This window comes from Lepidochelys olivacea (assembly GCF_965140295.1).
Source record: "Lepidochelys olivacea isolate rLepOli2 genome assembly, chromosome: 9".
Lineage (NCBI taxonomy): Eukaryota > Metazoa > Chordata > Testudines > Cheloniidae > Lepidochelys > Lepidochelys olivacea.
Genome location: NC_140419.1, coordinates 102,436,509 through 102,451,477, shown reverse-complemented (window position 1 = coordinate 102,451,477; position 14,969 = coordinate 102,436,509). Strand labels below are relative to the sequence as shown.

Genomic DNA, 14,969 nt, shown 5'->3' with positions numbered 1-14,969 from the left:
ACCCATATAAGGCACCTTGCTGCTGGTATAACTGCATCCACATAAGGGGCTGTCCTGACATAACAACTTTGGTAAGAAGCCACACCTGTAACCAGTCAGGTCAGTCCCAAAAGCATATGTAGACTAGGCTTTTGCAAGGCGGACAGGGTAAGTTAGGTTTGCACATATCCAGCTGGCAGTTTGAGACAGCAGGAGTGTGCATGAATCTGTTGGTTCCCTGGATCCCAAACCCACCCACCCCTCCTAGGAACACGGGCCCCCGACATGGGGATGGCTGGCAAAACGTCTAGGGCTGCTCCTGGCTGTGTCCCCTGGTCGGCAGCACTGTGCTCTCTGGCTACCACCACACTAGTCTCCTTTAGACAGCTCTGTCATTCTCCAGCAAGGCTCCAGCTTCTCCTTTCTAGGCACGGATGCCAGAGTCACACACAAGTCTGTCTTCATGGCCTTGCTCTGTGGATCAGCCTCAGCGCCAAAGGATCTGATCCAGCCCCATACAGAGCTGCAGCTCCTCAGTAACACCCACTTTTCTCCTGGTAACCTCAATGTATGGTTCACAAGATAAGACAGGATGTAGCTGAAGGCAGAAAACAGTACGTCCATTTCCTGCACAGCAGCCTGCCCTGCAGAGAAGCCCAATGCAAACTTTTTCTGTGTGGGGGGCAGAGACCTTGTGGGGTCCCGTCTCCTCATCCTGAGACAGTGGCAGCTCCTCATCAGCCCCTCCCCACACAGCCTGGGCAGGATGGGTCCCAGACGTTCTCGGGGGAATTATCGCTGGGGCTGGCACAAGACGAGGCTCTGGAAGTGAGTGGGGCAGAGGCAGCCGTCTCTCACATGGCAGGGCCCAGGGCTACGCCTCAGCCCTACACACCGGGTTCCCGTTATCAGTCCCCTGGGACCTGTCAATCTGCAGCTGCCCCTGCTGTGGTGAGAAGCATCCCCAGCAGCTCAGCCAGGTGAGAGCAGGGGCTGGCAGGGCAGCACAGGCCTCAGCCTGCATATGGGAGAAGACACTGTGTGGGGTGTGAGCAGCTGCCCCTCCGAAAGGATCGCCAAGGGCCTGTTGAATCGCTCTCGTGGGGCATTCTGCTCCCCTCGGGTGGATGCAGATATGAGCCCTCCTAGGCCCCAGCAACTCCCCCCTTCAGAAGCTGCAGTGGCTCTTTTAGTGGCCCCCCTCATTTTAGGACAGAGCAAACTAACCATCTAGCTCTCAGACTTCCTCCTCCGCACTCTCAGTGGGCTTCTCTGAAAGGCAGCAGGAGATCCTGAGCTCTGGGATCCCAGCAGGGTCCTCAGTTGCAGATGAGGCAGCTCTCAGCATATCCAGCTCCAGCAAGTCTGACAACCAGCTCTCTCCCCCAGGGTGAATTTCACTCCCTCGTCCTCCTGCTGCCCAGTCCCTCCACAGACTGAGATCCAGCTGGAGTGACTCATTACTCCTCTTCACTCTTACTAACAGGAGCAGTTTCCCTTGCTCCCTGTCCCTTCCACCTCTGCAGTGGAGGAGGCGGCAGCGTGGCTCAGGCACTGGGAATGCAAGAATCATCCAGAACGAGCCCAAAGCAGATGGGAGACTTTCACCTCTAAGTCCCTGCTTCACATTCAGCTACAGTCTGCAGTCACCAAAGGGTTGGTTTGTTGTTTACTACCCAGCAAGGGGCTCCTGCATCCAGTGAGCTGGTAGGTCTCTCGTTCCAGGTGGAACAAGATGTTCCACATCAGAGCTTGCCCCTTTATCGGTAGCCTCAGCAGAGCCCCAGGCAGACTGAATTCCACCTTTCCTAGAGGCAGCTCCTTTAGAGTAGGATTGAGGGATAGTGGTGAGGGGCTGGGCAAGTGGAAAGCCTGTACTGCCAGTGGCGAATGTCCTGGGGGAATAAATTCAGGGCTTCAGACTCCAGGACTGGCAATCGAAAACTGAAATGTAAATGTAAAGCAGATTCCTATATTACACACACCAGTCCTAATCCAACGCCCAGCATATGGTTCTTTTCTACTGAGAAGGGCCCACCGGTTAGCCTGGGAAGCGGTGACTCTGATCGGGGCTTGGGGCATAGTGGACAATGAACTTAACATGAGCCCCCATTGCAATGAGGTGGCTAAGAGAGCTACTGTGGCTAAGAGAGCCTCAGACGTGTAAGCAAGGAAATACTGAGTAACAGCGGGAAGGTGCTAATACCACTGCAGATGGCATTAGTGAGGCCATTAGTGCAGATTGTCCCCAGTTCTGGTGTCTACAGATCAAAATGATGCTGAAAAACTGGAAAGGTCAGAAAAAAATGACAAGAAAGAATTCTGGGCTGAAAAACCTCCCTTGGAGTGAGAGACTAAAGAAGCTCAGTCCATTTTGTTTAACAAAGAAAGAGCTAAGAAAGGGATTGATCATAGTCTATAAATATCAACATGGGGAGAAGATTTCTGATAGCTGAGGGCTCTTTAATTGCACGAACAAAGGCAGAACAAGATGTAATGGCTGGAGCACATTTTTAAAAGAGAGGTAATTAACCATTGGAACAACTTCCGGAGGGAGGGGTGGATTGAAGTGTTTAAATTAAGATGGACTGTCTTGTTTGAAAGATCTGCTCTAGCTCAGCTAGAAGTTACGGGCTTGAGGCAGGAATCACTTGGTGAAATTCTACGGCTTGCGCAATGCATGAGATCAGATGACTGGTCCCTTCTGACCTTGCGCACTATGAATCTCTAACGGATTCCTCGTCAGTCAGCAGGCTGGCAGGACTTTGCCTCCCCAAAGATTTCTTTGTCTAATTGATATTTGAAACTGATGGAAAACAAGAGTGAATTAGTCAATTGCCAGGAGACGATCCAGGGAGAGTTACTGCTCTCCTCTCTGCAGGCTCCTTCGCCAGCATCCTCGTCCATTGCCTGAGGGGTGCTATTAATGAGCCATCTGCAGGGATTACACTGGATCATTCGTAGCAGACAGACTCAGAGGGGGAAGTGACACAGAAGTGTTGGGGAGGGGACAAGAGGAACCAGAATAGGACAGTGGCTGACAGGATGGAAAATGGGGGATGCAAATAGAGGCTAACCAATTTATTTGAGCATAAGCTTTCGTGAGCTACAGCTCACTTCATCGGATGCATCCGATGAAGTGAGCTATAGCTCACGAAAGCTTATGCTCAAATAAATTGGTTAGTCTCTAAGGTGCCACAAGTCCTCCTTTTCTTTTTGCGAATACAGACTAACACGGCTGCTACTCTGAAACCTGCAAAAAAGAGGGGATCAGAAAATCCAGGCTGCATGAGGAGTAGAAAACAACTCTACAGCATTGCCAGGACCTCCTCCGCTCCTCACACCGCAACTTCAGCCACAAACACTGACTGAGCTAGAACGGAGACTCTCCAAAGTTTCCAGCAGGAGAAATTCTGTTATTGCTTAGGCTCGAGAGGGCCTTGTGGTACTTTATAAATAGAAAGACCATGTTTCTGTCCTGCAGGGCTTCCAGCCTAGCACCAGTTCCCTTCCTCCTCCCCACATCCCGGTGTCCCCTGGCCAGCATTCTGCTCCAGTGCCCTGCAGGAATCATGTTATGCTAACCCCATGCCTCCACCGCTCAAGGGCATGTACGTTACCTCTCCCGCTGAAGTACCTATGAAAGACTTGGTATGGGCTCCCCCACAATAAAGTATAAACCAGACTAACACTTGGAAGCAAGGTCCATGTGAGAATCCCAGACGGCATGGTTTGCTGACAGATTATACACTAGTCACACACGGAAGACTCCTAGGACACACCAGCTGTTGACAAGAAGTGACAGACATAGTTCCCCTTATTCCCTCTCACTCCCCAGGGGTCTAGCTACTGTTTTGTAATAGATATTGGAGACAGTTTGGTGCTGCCCATGCTGGCACCCAAACAATTTTCAACCCCAGTGGAGAGAACATAATAATAGCCATTTTGGGTCTCACCTAGGGTCCATCTAGTCCAGTATCCTGTCTGACAGTTATACAAGATGATCTGACTCCCACAATACATCTCCTAATCCCTTACAATTAGAGACTGGTTTATACCCGGAACCATGAGGTTTAACAACTCTTCCAAAATGTGTTCGTATTAACTACAACAATTCTGGATATTCTGGAGAGCCATATAAATGTCCAATCCTTTCTGAATCTTGTTAAATTCTTGACCGCAATGACATCCTGTGACAATGAGTTCCACAGTTTAATTACATGTTGTGTGAAAAAGTATTCCCTTTGATTTGTTTTGAATTTGCCACCTTAAAATTTCACTGAATGTTCCCTTGTTCTTTTGTTATGAGACAGGGAGATCAGAAGCTCCCAGTCTATCTTCTCCGGACCAGTCATTTCAGATACTTCGAGAGCTGGAGTCCATAGGGACCCTGGGATGGACTCAGGCTCAGCTGAATCGCATGAAAGAAACAGAAGTCTTAGTTTTCCCAGTAAAAATCTGGAGTCAGCATTGTTTTGTGGTGAGTCTGTAAACATCAATTCTACAGGAAAAGAAGACGTGGGGAGCCATGGGGTCCCAGCACCCTCTCATGCCCTTCCCCATTATGTCATTCTACCCCTTGTGCCCACAGGACTGCATACGAGAAACAGATGTGCTGGTCCAGTGAGAAGCATCGCAGCCAGGAGGGGAAGGCAAGCAGCACATAAGAACAGACAAACTATCCAGCAGGAAGAGAAGAACCAGAACTGGGTTTTTATGTCTGTTTGGAATGGGCTCTGGCTGCAGCCCTGGGAAGCAGAGAACTGGAACTGGATTTCTACACACTTCTGCATGGTGGCTCTGCTCTATCTGGTGCAGTCCTAAACCAGCTGAAAGGTGCTTTACCCTGTAGTCCAGGCTCCCCCTTTTCTTAGAGCTTGTCTACACTTTTTGTTTTGCTGCTTTAACTCTACCAGCCTGGTTAAACGCCTTGCGCCCACACGCAGTTCCACCAATGAAAAGTCCCTGTGCAACCTGGAGACTCACCTTGGGTAGGGTGCTGTGAGCATGAACCACCAGGCAGCAAACACTGGCTGGCGACTCCAGCCTGCTCTCAGTCACTCTCACCAGCTGTGGCTGCTGCCCCAGCATGCTGCTTCCCGTGGCCCCTTGCACCAGTCTCTGCTCACAATCCAGAGGAGTGTCCTGCAATTAAACACAGAGATGGGTGGGACAGAGCCAAGGAAAGCAAAGGAAAACACGGGAGAGGCCAAAAGGTGGCTGTAGAGGAGCCCAGATCCCACAGCGAGGGGTGCATCAGACAAGCCGAGAAGGATAAAAAGCATCTCTCTTAGCTGAGTGAGCTGGGCCAATGGAAGCGAGCCTCGCTCGTCAGCCGTCTTACCACAGCCAAAAAGTAGCTGGAGGAGAGGAACCAGGGTGGGGCTGCACTAATCCTACAGCCACGCTGAGGGTTAGGTTCCTAGAAGGGGCCACGTCCCCATCCCCCCCGCGGTTATGCCCGTGCTGCTGGTGAGAATTCACTGGTCCCTTGCAGGCGCGTAAGAGGATCCTTCCTAGGCTCTCTCCTGGTCCCAGTGCCAGGGTTGGCCGGCTTATGTCTGTGCACCATTGCCCCCTGCTGGACTGGTTGAGTAGTGCACCACAAACTAGGGTACCCCTTTGGCTGAGAGAAAAGGAGTTCTGAATGCATCCGATGAAGTGAGCTGTAGCTCACGAAAGCTCAGGCTCAAATAAATGGGTTAGTCTCTAAGGTGCCACAAGTCCTCCTTTTCTTTTTGCGGATACAGACTAACACAGCTGCTACTCTGAAACCTTTGGTTGAGAGAATGCAATTCTATGCCGCTCATCAGAGTAGAAGCTTGTGGCTTTGGCACTGTTCAGTTTCAGACACTTCCTTCTGATGCCATTGTATTCCTACAGACCCATGCCCCCCCGCGACACTGACAGTCCAGTGCCAGCAGCCCAGTGCTAAGGGTTCTCAGTGAGAGATGCTACTCAGGGATCCCTGGGGTTCTGCGTCCCAGAGACATCCCCCGTGGGGCTCTGTCCTCTGCCAATACACAAATACCCAGGTTACTGCTGTCCTGAACTTGAGGAACTGGTGTTAGGCAGAGCCTCATTGGCATGGAAAGGGAGAAACTGCCCATCCAAGTGAGTGCGAGAGACTGTGCTATAGGCCCCTGAAACCTGCACAAAAGGGACTATTCTCCACTGAGTTCAGTGACACACTAGGATTGCTACAGACTCGCTCAGTATCTCTTCCACAGACCTCGCCAGTGAGACAAAACCCTCAGGTCTCCCTTAATAAGCTCAAGAGGCTATGGCTACTCCTTCTGCATTTGCTGTGCAGGCCATGGACTCACATACCTGCCTCTGCAAGCCAGAGAGAAGGCTGTATGCACAGAGATGGGGAACGGGAAGGCATGGAGTGGGGCCAGGAAGCACAGCTCACACGAGTACAGGCTGTTGCACTTGGGAAAAGAAGGACTGGAAACTGAGCCTGTCTCCACCAGCATGAGAGACCCAGGGTCCCTGGATGGAGGAGAGAGGACGCAGGAGCCTGCAGGCAGGAGTGAAGTGAAGGTGCCTACTATCAAGTGAGAAAAAGCAGCTCTGACTGGCTGCTCTACCATCCCACAAGCCTAGCCAGACTGGGGGGACAGGCAAGAGGCTGGTGCTCACACCTAGGGCTCCTGACTGGAAGAACAGAGCACAGCTCTTGGGGGAGGGATTACTGCTCTCTGTGATTTGTATTCTAGCCCCACTGTGACAGGTGCTGTATGCATATGCAGTAACTGTAGCCAAAAGGCCAGCCTTTCTCCTTCCCAAAGAGAATTACACGGGGAACTGGCTTCCTGCATGTTGTCCCAGCCTGGGGCCATATAACAGGGCAGGCTGACCGGCCTGGCACAGCCTGCTGGCATCACAGCGTCTCGCTTCCCAGGAAAACACCCTCTGGCTTGGGCGCAGGGCTGGAGAGAAAGGTGCCTTTTCTGCCCCCTGGTGGCCAAGTTTTGAATAGGTTAAAAATTAACTCTCAAGGACAGATGAGCTACCTCTCATGCATTTATAGACTCTTGGAAATGCCGGAAACGGTCCCTTGGAGGTCATATTCCACCCTGGTGAGATTCAGAGCGTAGCAAGGATTAACTCTTTCCTGTCTATCGGCGTCTTCAGTGCAGAACAGTGGACACAGGCTCCATAGGAAGGGGGGATTCCTCAGCAGCTACAGGAAGTCCCCCTATCCTCTTCTAGACTGGGCGGGAGCCACGGTTTGGTTCTGTTTGCCAGCTCTTAACTCTTTAATAGTAAGGCTACTTCAAACATAAAGCAAACATATGTTTGAGGAAACAAAGCACGAGCTGCAGGAGAGATTTTAAGCTTTTGGAAAATTTGAAGCAGAGCAGGATGGGAGAGAACGGAGGGCTGAGGAGGCGCAGACGTAAGGGGACTTTAAAAGATCTCTGCTATCCCATTCTCCAGCCCTGCTACCCATACAACAAACAACTACTGAAAGAAAGTACATGCAGCTGTCCCCTCCCTTCGAACACTCAACCGAGAATGTTTACAATCCTGCCTATCTGAGGAAGTTCAACTCAGTGGGGCCCAAAGGCGTAACAGGCCTCGTGGTCTTAACACTCGAGCAAGCACTTGCTGCCAGCTAAGATGCTACTGTAAACACTCCTCCCACTCTACTGCTCCGGGCCTGGTTTAGCTTTCCCATTTGCTTCCACATGCCTTTGCTGATGATCAAAGCTTCTCAGAGCTAGGTGGATTGGCTTATTCCCAGCTGCTGTACCCCACACGGTCCAGCTGCTGACCAGGTGTAAGGCTGCTAAGATCTAAAGGGTCTCTGGAGCAGCGTTTCTCAATCACAGGGCCATGACTAGACCTGGGCAAAAAAATTTCAGTGAATGGCAAATCTGCTGAAAAATGCATTTTTCAGGGCACCAAAGTTAGTCGTGACTTCCGGTAGAATTCAGCAAATGGTTTCAGATTTAAAAAAAAAGCTGAAAATCGTTTTATTATTTCAAAATGAAATGTGCCCACTTTTTGTGGCAGACCCAGTGTTTCATTTTAAAAGTCAGTTAATTGAAAAAGCCAGATGGAAACGCACCTGAACAGGGTTTGCCCAGAATATTTTTGCGGCAGAGGGAGAGGCCTGTTTTGGTAGGAAAAAGCCCAACAAAAGCCAGTTTGGGTTTGAACCAATCACTTTTTTTTCAGATTTTTCAGCTCAGCCCTCAAAGCAAAAAGTCCACGACTTGCTGCTTGAGTCCAGGCCCCCACAGACGCCACCAAAGGCCGTTGGGGTGGCTATGTCTGAGGCATGGACTTTTTTTGCAAACCAAAGCAGGGCACATTTTGCACACCCTTCTGTTTCAGGATTCTAGTCTCTGTCAGTCCCTTGAAACACGCACACAAATACATGACTTAGGCTGAGCGTTGATACATGCTCTACTCTTACTCAAAAGGAAATGGGGGGCTATAGAAATGTTTGACTTGAAATAAGGGGTTGCCAATCTGAAAAGGTTGAGAAATGCTGCTCCAGAAAACACCTCACAGAGAGTTAAAGCATTCCTGTGTCCACTACAGGTTTCTTTGCATTGCTGTCTATCCTTCCTACCTCTCAAGTGTATTTCATTTAAAGGGACATCACTTCTTTCAGCCCTGAAGTTCTCTATACTCCACACTGATCTGGAGTTCCCTCACTGGCATAATTGAAAATTATGTAAATCTGAAATGCAGAATCATTAAGCTAAAAGATTTTAATCCTTAAATCATTAAAGTTGTAGAAAGAATTATTTAATTAAAGGGAGGATTCCTGCAGCATTTTATGTTTTCAGTATGATTAAATTTTTTGTGTCCCTAATTTTGTGTCTGTCACACATTGTGTCCCATATTTAGGCCATGGCAGTTTGAGAAGCATAATCCACAGTAATGAACTCTTGGGGGTGAATGGATGGGTGGCTGGGTTCTCTCGCTCAGAGTCCTGGACTCCAGAGTTTGAATCTGGAAAAGGGGGAGCAGATTTTACCTCTTTACATGGTATTGGTGAGACCACTACTGGAATACTGTGTACATTTCTGGTGTCCACACTTTCTTAGAGAGGGTGCAGAAAAGATCCACAAAAATGATTTGAGGGCTGGAGAAAATGCCCAACAATGAGATTTAACAAGCCCATCAAAAAGAAAACAGAGAGATGATTTGTTTACAGTGGGATGTGTGACTGGGTGTCCAAGGCATTTTGTCCCCCACCGGAGGCCCTAGTCTTGGCACACCCCAGCCTAAGAAGGTGTCCTTTTTGAGAACAAGAGCAGCAAGTTTAGACTTCAAAGAACTGCCTAGAGAGGCCACCCAGCTGCTGGAGCCGGCAGAAGCCAATCAGGGCCCAGCAGACAAAATCAAAGGTCTGGCTGCAGCTGGAAGGATTTCCAAGTCTTAACCCAAGAAACCCAAATTGATCAGGGGCCTAACTCTGGCTGCACCTTGTTGGCTGAACCTGTTTTATAATATGATGCAATTTAAAGCCCAGGTGGCCATCTTAAGTATGAATTTATTGCTATAAGATGAAGGTGAGCGCTCTTTGCAAGATGCCCTACTGGCTTAGGCAAGCTGTGATGGGGAGCAAATATGGGGTGCTAACGGGCTCTTTAATCTAGCAGAGAAAGAAAGAACAAGAACCAGTGTTAGGAAGCTGAAGCCAGACAAGTTCAAATTAGAAATACGGGACACATTTTTAACCGTGACGGTGATTAACCATTTGAACAAACTGTTAAGGGAGGTGATGCCTCAGATGTCTTCAGATAAATACTTGATACCTTTTGGGATGTTATGCTTTAGCCAGACAAGTTACTGGGCTCAACACAGGGGTTACTGGGTGAAATTTAACACCCTGTGATATACAGACTAGCAGGTTTAATGGTCCCATCTGGGCTTAAACTCTATGAATCTAGGTATTTATTCCCATTTGCAGCCTTCTGAATCCAAAGTTAGGCAGCTTTATAGGACATCTGCTCTGTCCACCTTTGTAGCCAACAGTGGAGTAAATACCAGTGGGTGGTGAGTGCAAGGGTTGGGTTTATGGCCGATGATTTTCATTTTTGTACCTGCATTTAGCTATTGCCTGCGAAGCAAGATGAATGGACAGACCAGAGGCTAGCTTGGGAACTAGGCTATATTGGCACTTGGTGTTGAAGTGATCAGTTCAGTATCCCTGCATGGGACCGGACTGCTGAGGGAGGGAGGGAGGGAGTCAAGCACCCATAACCCAGGGACCAGAAAAGCCTCCCATCTTTGCTCCGCCCTGAGCACTTGTTCTTGCCAAGACAGTAGCGTGAATTACCATCCAGTAATGTTAGGCTTTAGGGGATGAATGGAAGGGAAGGCCCTTGAAACTATCCTTCCATGTATCCTAGGAAAGAGATCCACTGCTGACAGCCAGACCCTGGAGACCCAACAGGGTAAGTTCTCTCTGATCCTAGTCAACACCTACATGGAGACGGCAGGTGAACTGGACTCAGGCGCCAGCCTATAAAGGTGAGACACACCTCTACCTGTCGTTCACCCCATATGACCACACTGCTACCCCCACAGGCTCTCTCAGCAGCATCTGTAAGTAATGCTTTCTGCCATCTGCAGCTGGCTAGGAGGTTCCATTCCATCTTGGTGAACATCCACCTGGCCTCTGTTAGACACATCTTGATCACCTCCAGGCTGGATTACAGCAATGCAATGTACTTGGGCACGAGGCCCTCAACCCTGGAGAAAGTCCGGCTAGTACAGCATGCCACAGCATGACTCCTCAGTGACATGGGCTACCCTGAGCCCATCACCCCGGTCCTCTGCTCCCTGTACTTGCTTCTCAATGAATACAGAGTTGAGTTCAAAGGTCCCGGTCCCCTCTTCAATGCACTCACTGGCCAGGGCCCAGAAGCATATCTAAAAGATTGCCTGATGCACCCGGATAAGGCCTGTGGTCCACAGCTGCACGCCCCTGGCACAAGGGAACTTTCTACCATCAGGATAAATGTTGTCCGTGCAGGAGACAGAGCTTCCTCGTGAGCTGACCCAAGACTATGAAATGAACTCCCACCATCCCAAACCTTCCATGTCATGTGCAAGGGGAAGAGAGGATGGGAGAGAGGACAAGCTACACACAGCAGATGCTACTCACATCGCTTGATGTGTTGCTGGAAGGTGCTCAGACACCACAGTGAGGATGGGCTAAGAATGTGTATTGAACAGAATAAAAGTGCCGGCATCCACTACCCCTATGCCTGTGCTGAAAATAGCTTACTGGCCTGTGTCGAGGGGACACATCCATGTGCTGCACCGTTACAGGGTTGTTAGTTTGCCCAGAGAATCTTCTTTTTCCCCTCACTTGACTGGTATCTATGTAACTGAGATGGGACAAAGTGGGGAGAATTGGGGTTTTCATGCAGCATAGCACAGAAAGCAGGAGTCACCCTTCTTACCTCCAGAGTACGTTGGGGATCTCCAGGGCTACCAGGAGAGCCCAGCTCTCCAGCATCATGCTCATTCTTAGATGTACCGGCGGCTGGATCTGGGATCTGATGCTGCGGGTGTGCAGAAAGTAAGCTCAGCTTATAGAACTCCTGAATATCTGCAAAACAGTATGAGAAACATCCATAGACATGGGGACTCCAAACTGAACAATTGAGAGGGCCCTGCCCAGTGAAACACAGACACACCTCCACTCTCTCTGCATTCCCTCCATGTTTAATGGCTGTGAGACTTGGTGCAGATAAACTTCTGCCTTGATAACTGGTACGGGATTCCTCTGTCTCCCACAGAACAGCCATTCTATGCTATATATCACTCACTCCACTGCGGGCTCTCGCTGTGAATGCAGTGCTTCTGCAGGCTACCAGGCGTCTACAAGGAACTAACATGTACTATGAGCTCAGTGGCACATGCTGGACATGGTTTCCCCTCGCCCCCCACCCCAGGCTCTTCGGGTGCTAGTCCTCGGAGGGTCCTACAAACTCTTAAGCATCTCTAGTAAGTAACAGATGATTCATTACCTGGGACTGGCAGGAAATGAAAAGGTGTGACTGCCCCAGACACAATGACTGACAGTTCCAATGCAAACAGCACCAGTCGTTCTGAATTCAGCCCCGAGGGGCACTGCAGTAGAACTGTGTCAGGGTAACCACCACGTCTCATTGGGGCCCACCCACACCAGCCTCCCACCACCCCCACGTCCTGCTTGCTGGCTGCCGCCCGGTATCCTCCTGCTTCTGCTACGGAGCCCCCAGCCAATGAGAGGCAACGCGTTGCTTCCAAGCCTGGCTCTCGGGCTGCCTGCTGCGTGGCCTTCCTTCCACAGCCCGTGTCCAGGCTACTCCAGCCTGCTGCTCCCGGTACGCAGGGCAGCTGGGGTCCTGGGCAAGGTGTGGGGGTGGCTCTGGGCCCCTGGAAGGGGCAGGGCCTCAGGCAGAAGGGGCGGGTCTGGGGCCAGACTCCCCCAGCCATCCCTTCAGCACTGCCTGGCCCATGCCGCCCGTGGCTCCAGCGACAATTGCCGGGCCCTGGGGCAGCTGCCCCTTTTGCACCCCCCCACCCTCAACAGCGGCCCTGCCAGTATGGTCGGCTGTGTCCCGGCTTTCTTACCGGTATGCCGGACCGGACCAGACCGGCTTACTTTCACCTCTGCCTTCAGGTTGTGAATCTGCGGACGGAGATATCTTATAGTCATGTCAGTGTGTTCAATAAAAGGGAATGAGTGGGAGAGGTGGCCAGCAAGGGATGGAACCATCCAGGGACTCATAGAAGCCATAGTGAGAGACAGATTGCGCAGGAGCCAAAAAAGAAACACCGACACAAGGCACCAGGAAAGAGGTGCTCTCTGTCCTTCCCAGTCAATGACAGCTGGAGATATCAACCGAGGAGAAACAAAGCTCACTCCCATACTGCAGACCCATGTGGCAAGTCTCCCCCTCCCAGGGAAGAGGCATGAGGAATTACACAGATAGGGGTTTCCCCCAGGCTCTGCTCTGCAGCATCACACAGCCACACAGGGACATGCTTTCACGGTTGCCCCCATTCGGCCACCCTGCGTGGCTCTGGGAGCGGCTCATTAGGGAAGTTTTTAAGAAGCAGGAAAAAGCCCTTTTGTACTAGAGCAACAGAGTTCTCCCAGTGCAGGGCTGCTGAAGGCTGCCGTACTCCATTCTCCTGGGCATCCTTCAGGATCAGAGGATGTTGGGTGGGACATGCTGTGATCTCCTGCTCTGGTGGCAGCCCACTGGCCTGGGAAATGCCATGAATTCACGCAGCCTGCAGGGGGGCTGTAATGTATGCTGGGACCCATGCCAGCCCTCCGAACAGCCCAGCATCTAGAAGGTACAGAAGTGGCCTCTATGTAAGCTGCCTCTATATAAATCCATGGTACGCCCACATCTTGAATACTGCGTGCAGATGTGGTCGCCCCATCTCAAAAAAAGATATATTAGAATTGGAAAGGGCAGAAAAGGGCAACGAAAATGATTAGGGGTATGGAACAGCTTCCGTATGAGGACAGATTAATAAGACTTGGACTTTTCACCTTGGAAAAGAGATGACTAAGGGGGGACATGATAGAGGTCTATAAAATCAGGACTGGTGTGGAGAAAGTAAATAAGGAAGTGTTATTTACTCCTTCTCATAACACAAGAACGAGGGGCCACCAAATGAAATTAATGGGCAGCAGGTTTAAAACAAACAAAAGGAAGTATTTCTTCACACAATGCACAGTCAACCTGTGGAACTCCTTGCCAGAGGATGCTGTGAAGGCCAAGACTATAACTTCAAAAAAGAACTAGATAAATTCATGGAGCATAGGCCCATCAATGGCTGTTAGTCAGGATGGGCAGGGATGGTGTCAGGATGTTTGCCAGAAGCTGGGAATGAGTGACAGGGGATGGATCACTTGATGATTACCTGTTCTGTTCATTCCTTTGGGGCCTTTGGTCTGACCCAGTATGGCTGTTCTCATGTTCTTAAACCCACCTTCCCTCCCCGGACCCCACTGCACCTTCCTGGGTCATGGCCTATGTGCGTTATCTCCTGAAAAGTGCAGTACAGAATCTGGCTGTAAGCATCCAGAAGAGAAAGGGGGGCAGCTAACAACACAGGGTGTAAGGGGAGCCTGGGACTCATCCTTCATGGACTCCAGCAGCTCCACCGGTATATATGCCACATACCCTAAAAGGGCCCAGAAAGCAGTCAGCCACCCAAGAAGCCCAGTTAGCTCAGACATGCGATCCTAGTAACCAGTCATTACTAAGCAACACAAACAGGACTTTTGTTTTAGTGAGAAAACATCTAGTCCTCTGTTATAACAATAATCATTATGTAACAGAGGAGCACTGGCTGCTCCCTGTTCAGTTATTCTCAGCAGCTGCCTGGAATGTGCTAAACTTTATGAAAATAGGATAAAAAAAAAATCCTTCTCCCCAGTGTGTCACCAAAAAACCCAGTCTCTGGATCTAGGTCAGTGCAGCTGAGCTCTCCTGGCATACCAGTGGAACGGAGCCTGGGGGTCTGATTTTTCAGCACTCATAAGTCCGTGAGGCACTTCCCAGAGCAAATACGAAGGTTCCTGCCCCAGAGCAGTGGATCTGTGCAAGAGAACCCCTGAATCCATGTAGCCATTTGCAGGATCAGGGACTCACTTTAGACAGGATGCAGTAGATGGAAGTAAGAAACAGTAGGGAAGGGCAGGGCAGAGAAGAAGGCAGGTTACAGCAGCATCACAAGTGTCTCAGTTAGGGGATGTGCACAGCGTCGTGGTTTAATTCACTAATTTCTCATGGGCATCGGGAACTGCACACGTTTGTTTCTCCCATATGTTTGGTTACACAGAATTATTACACAAAAACAACCGTAAGAGAATGTTATAGCTGTACAAGACAGGAAATACCATGGTTCAGGTTGCATGTTCAACTTTAAGGGCCAAATTCTGTACCGTGACATTGGTGTAAATCCAGAGTAACTCCACTGAAGTTACTAAGAGTCACTAG

The 14,969-nt window shown here is 50.1% G+C and overlaps 1 protein-coding gene across 3 annotated transcripts in view; it reads right to left on the bottom strand.

The window, feature by feature from the left end:
- DLG3 (discs large MAGUK scaffold protein 3) overlaps positions 1-14,969 on the bottom strand; it is a 178,517-nt gene that overhangs the window by 144,325 nt on the left and 19,223 nt on the right. For all 3 annotated transcript variants that reach the window (XM_084640164.1, XM_084640165.1, XM_084640163.1), the window contains exons 3-4: positions 11,421-11,569; positions 4,966-5,124 (exon numbers count right to left, since the gene is read on the bottom strand). In XM_084640164.1, the coding sequence (XP_084496290.1) occupies positions 4,966-5,124; positions 11,421-11,569 (308 nt within the window). The remainder of the gene's footprint in view (positions 1-4,965; positions 5,125-11,420; positions 11,570-14,969) is intronic.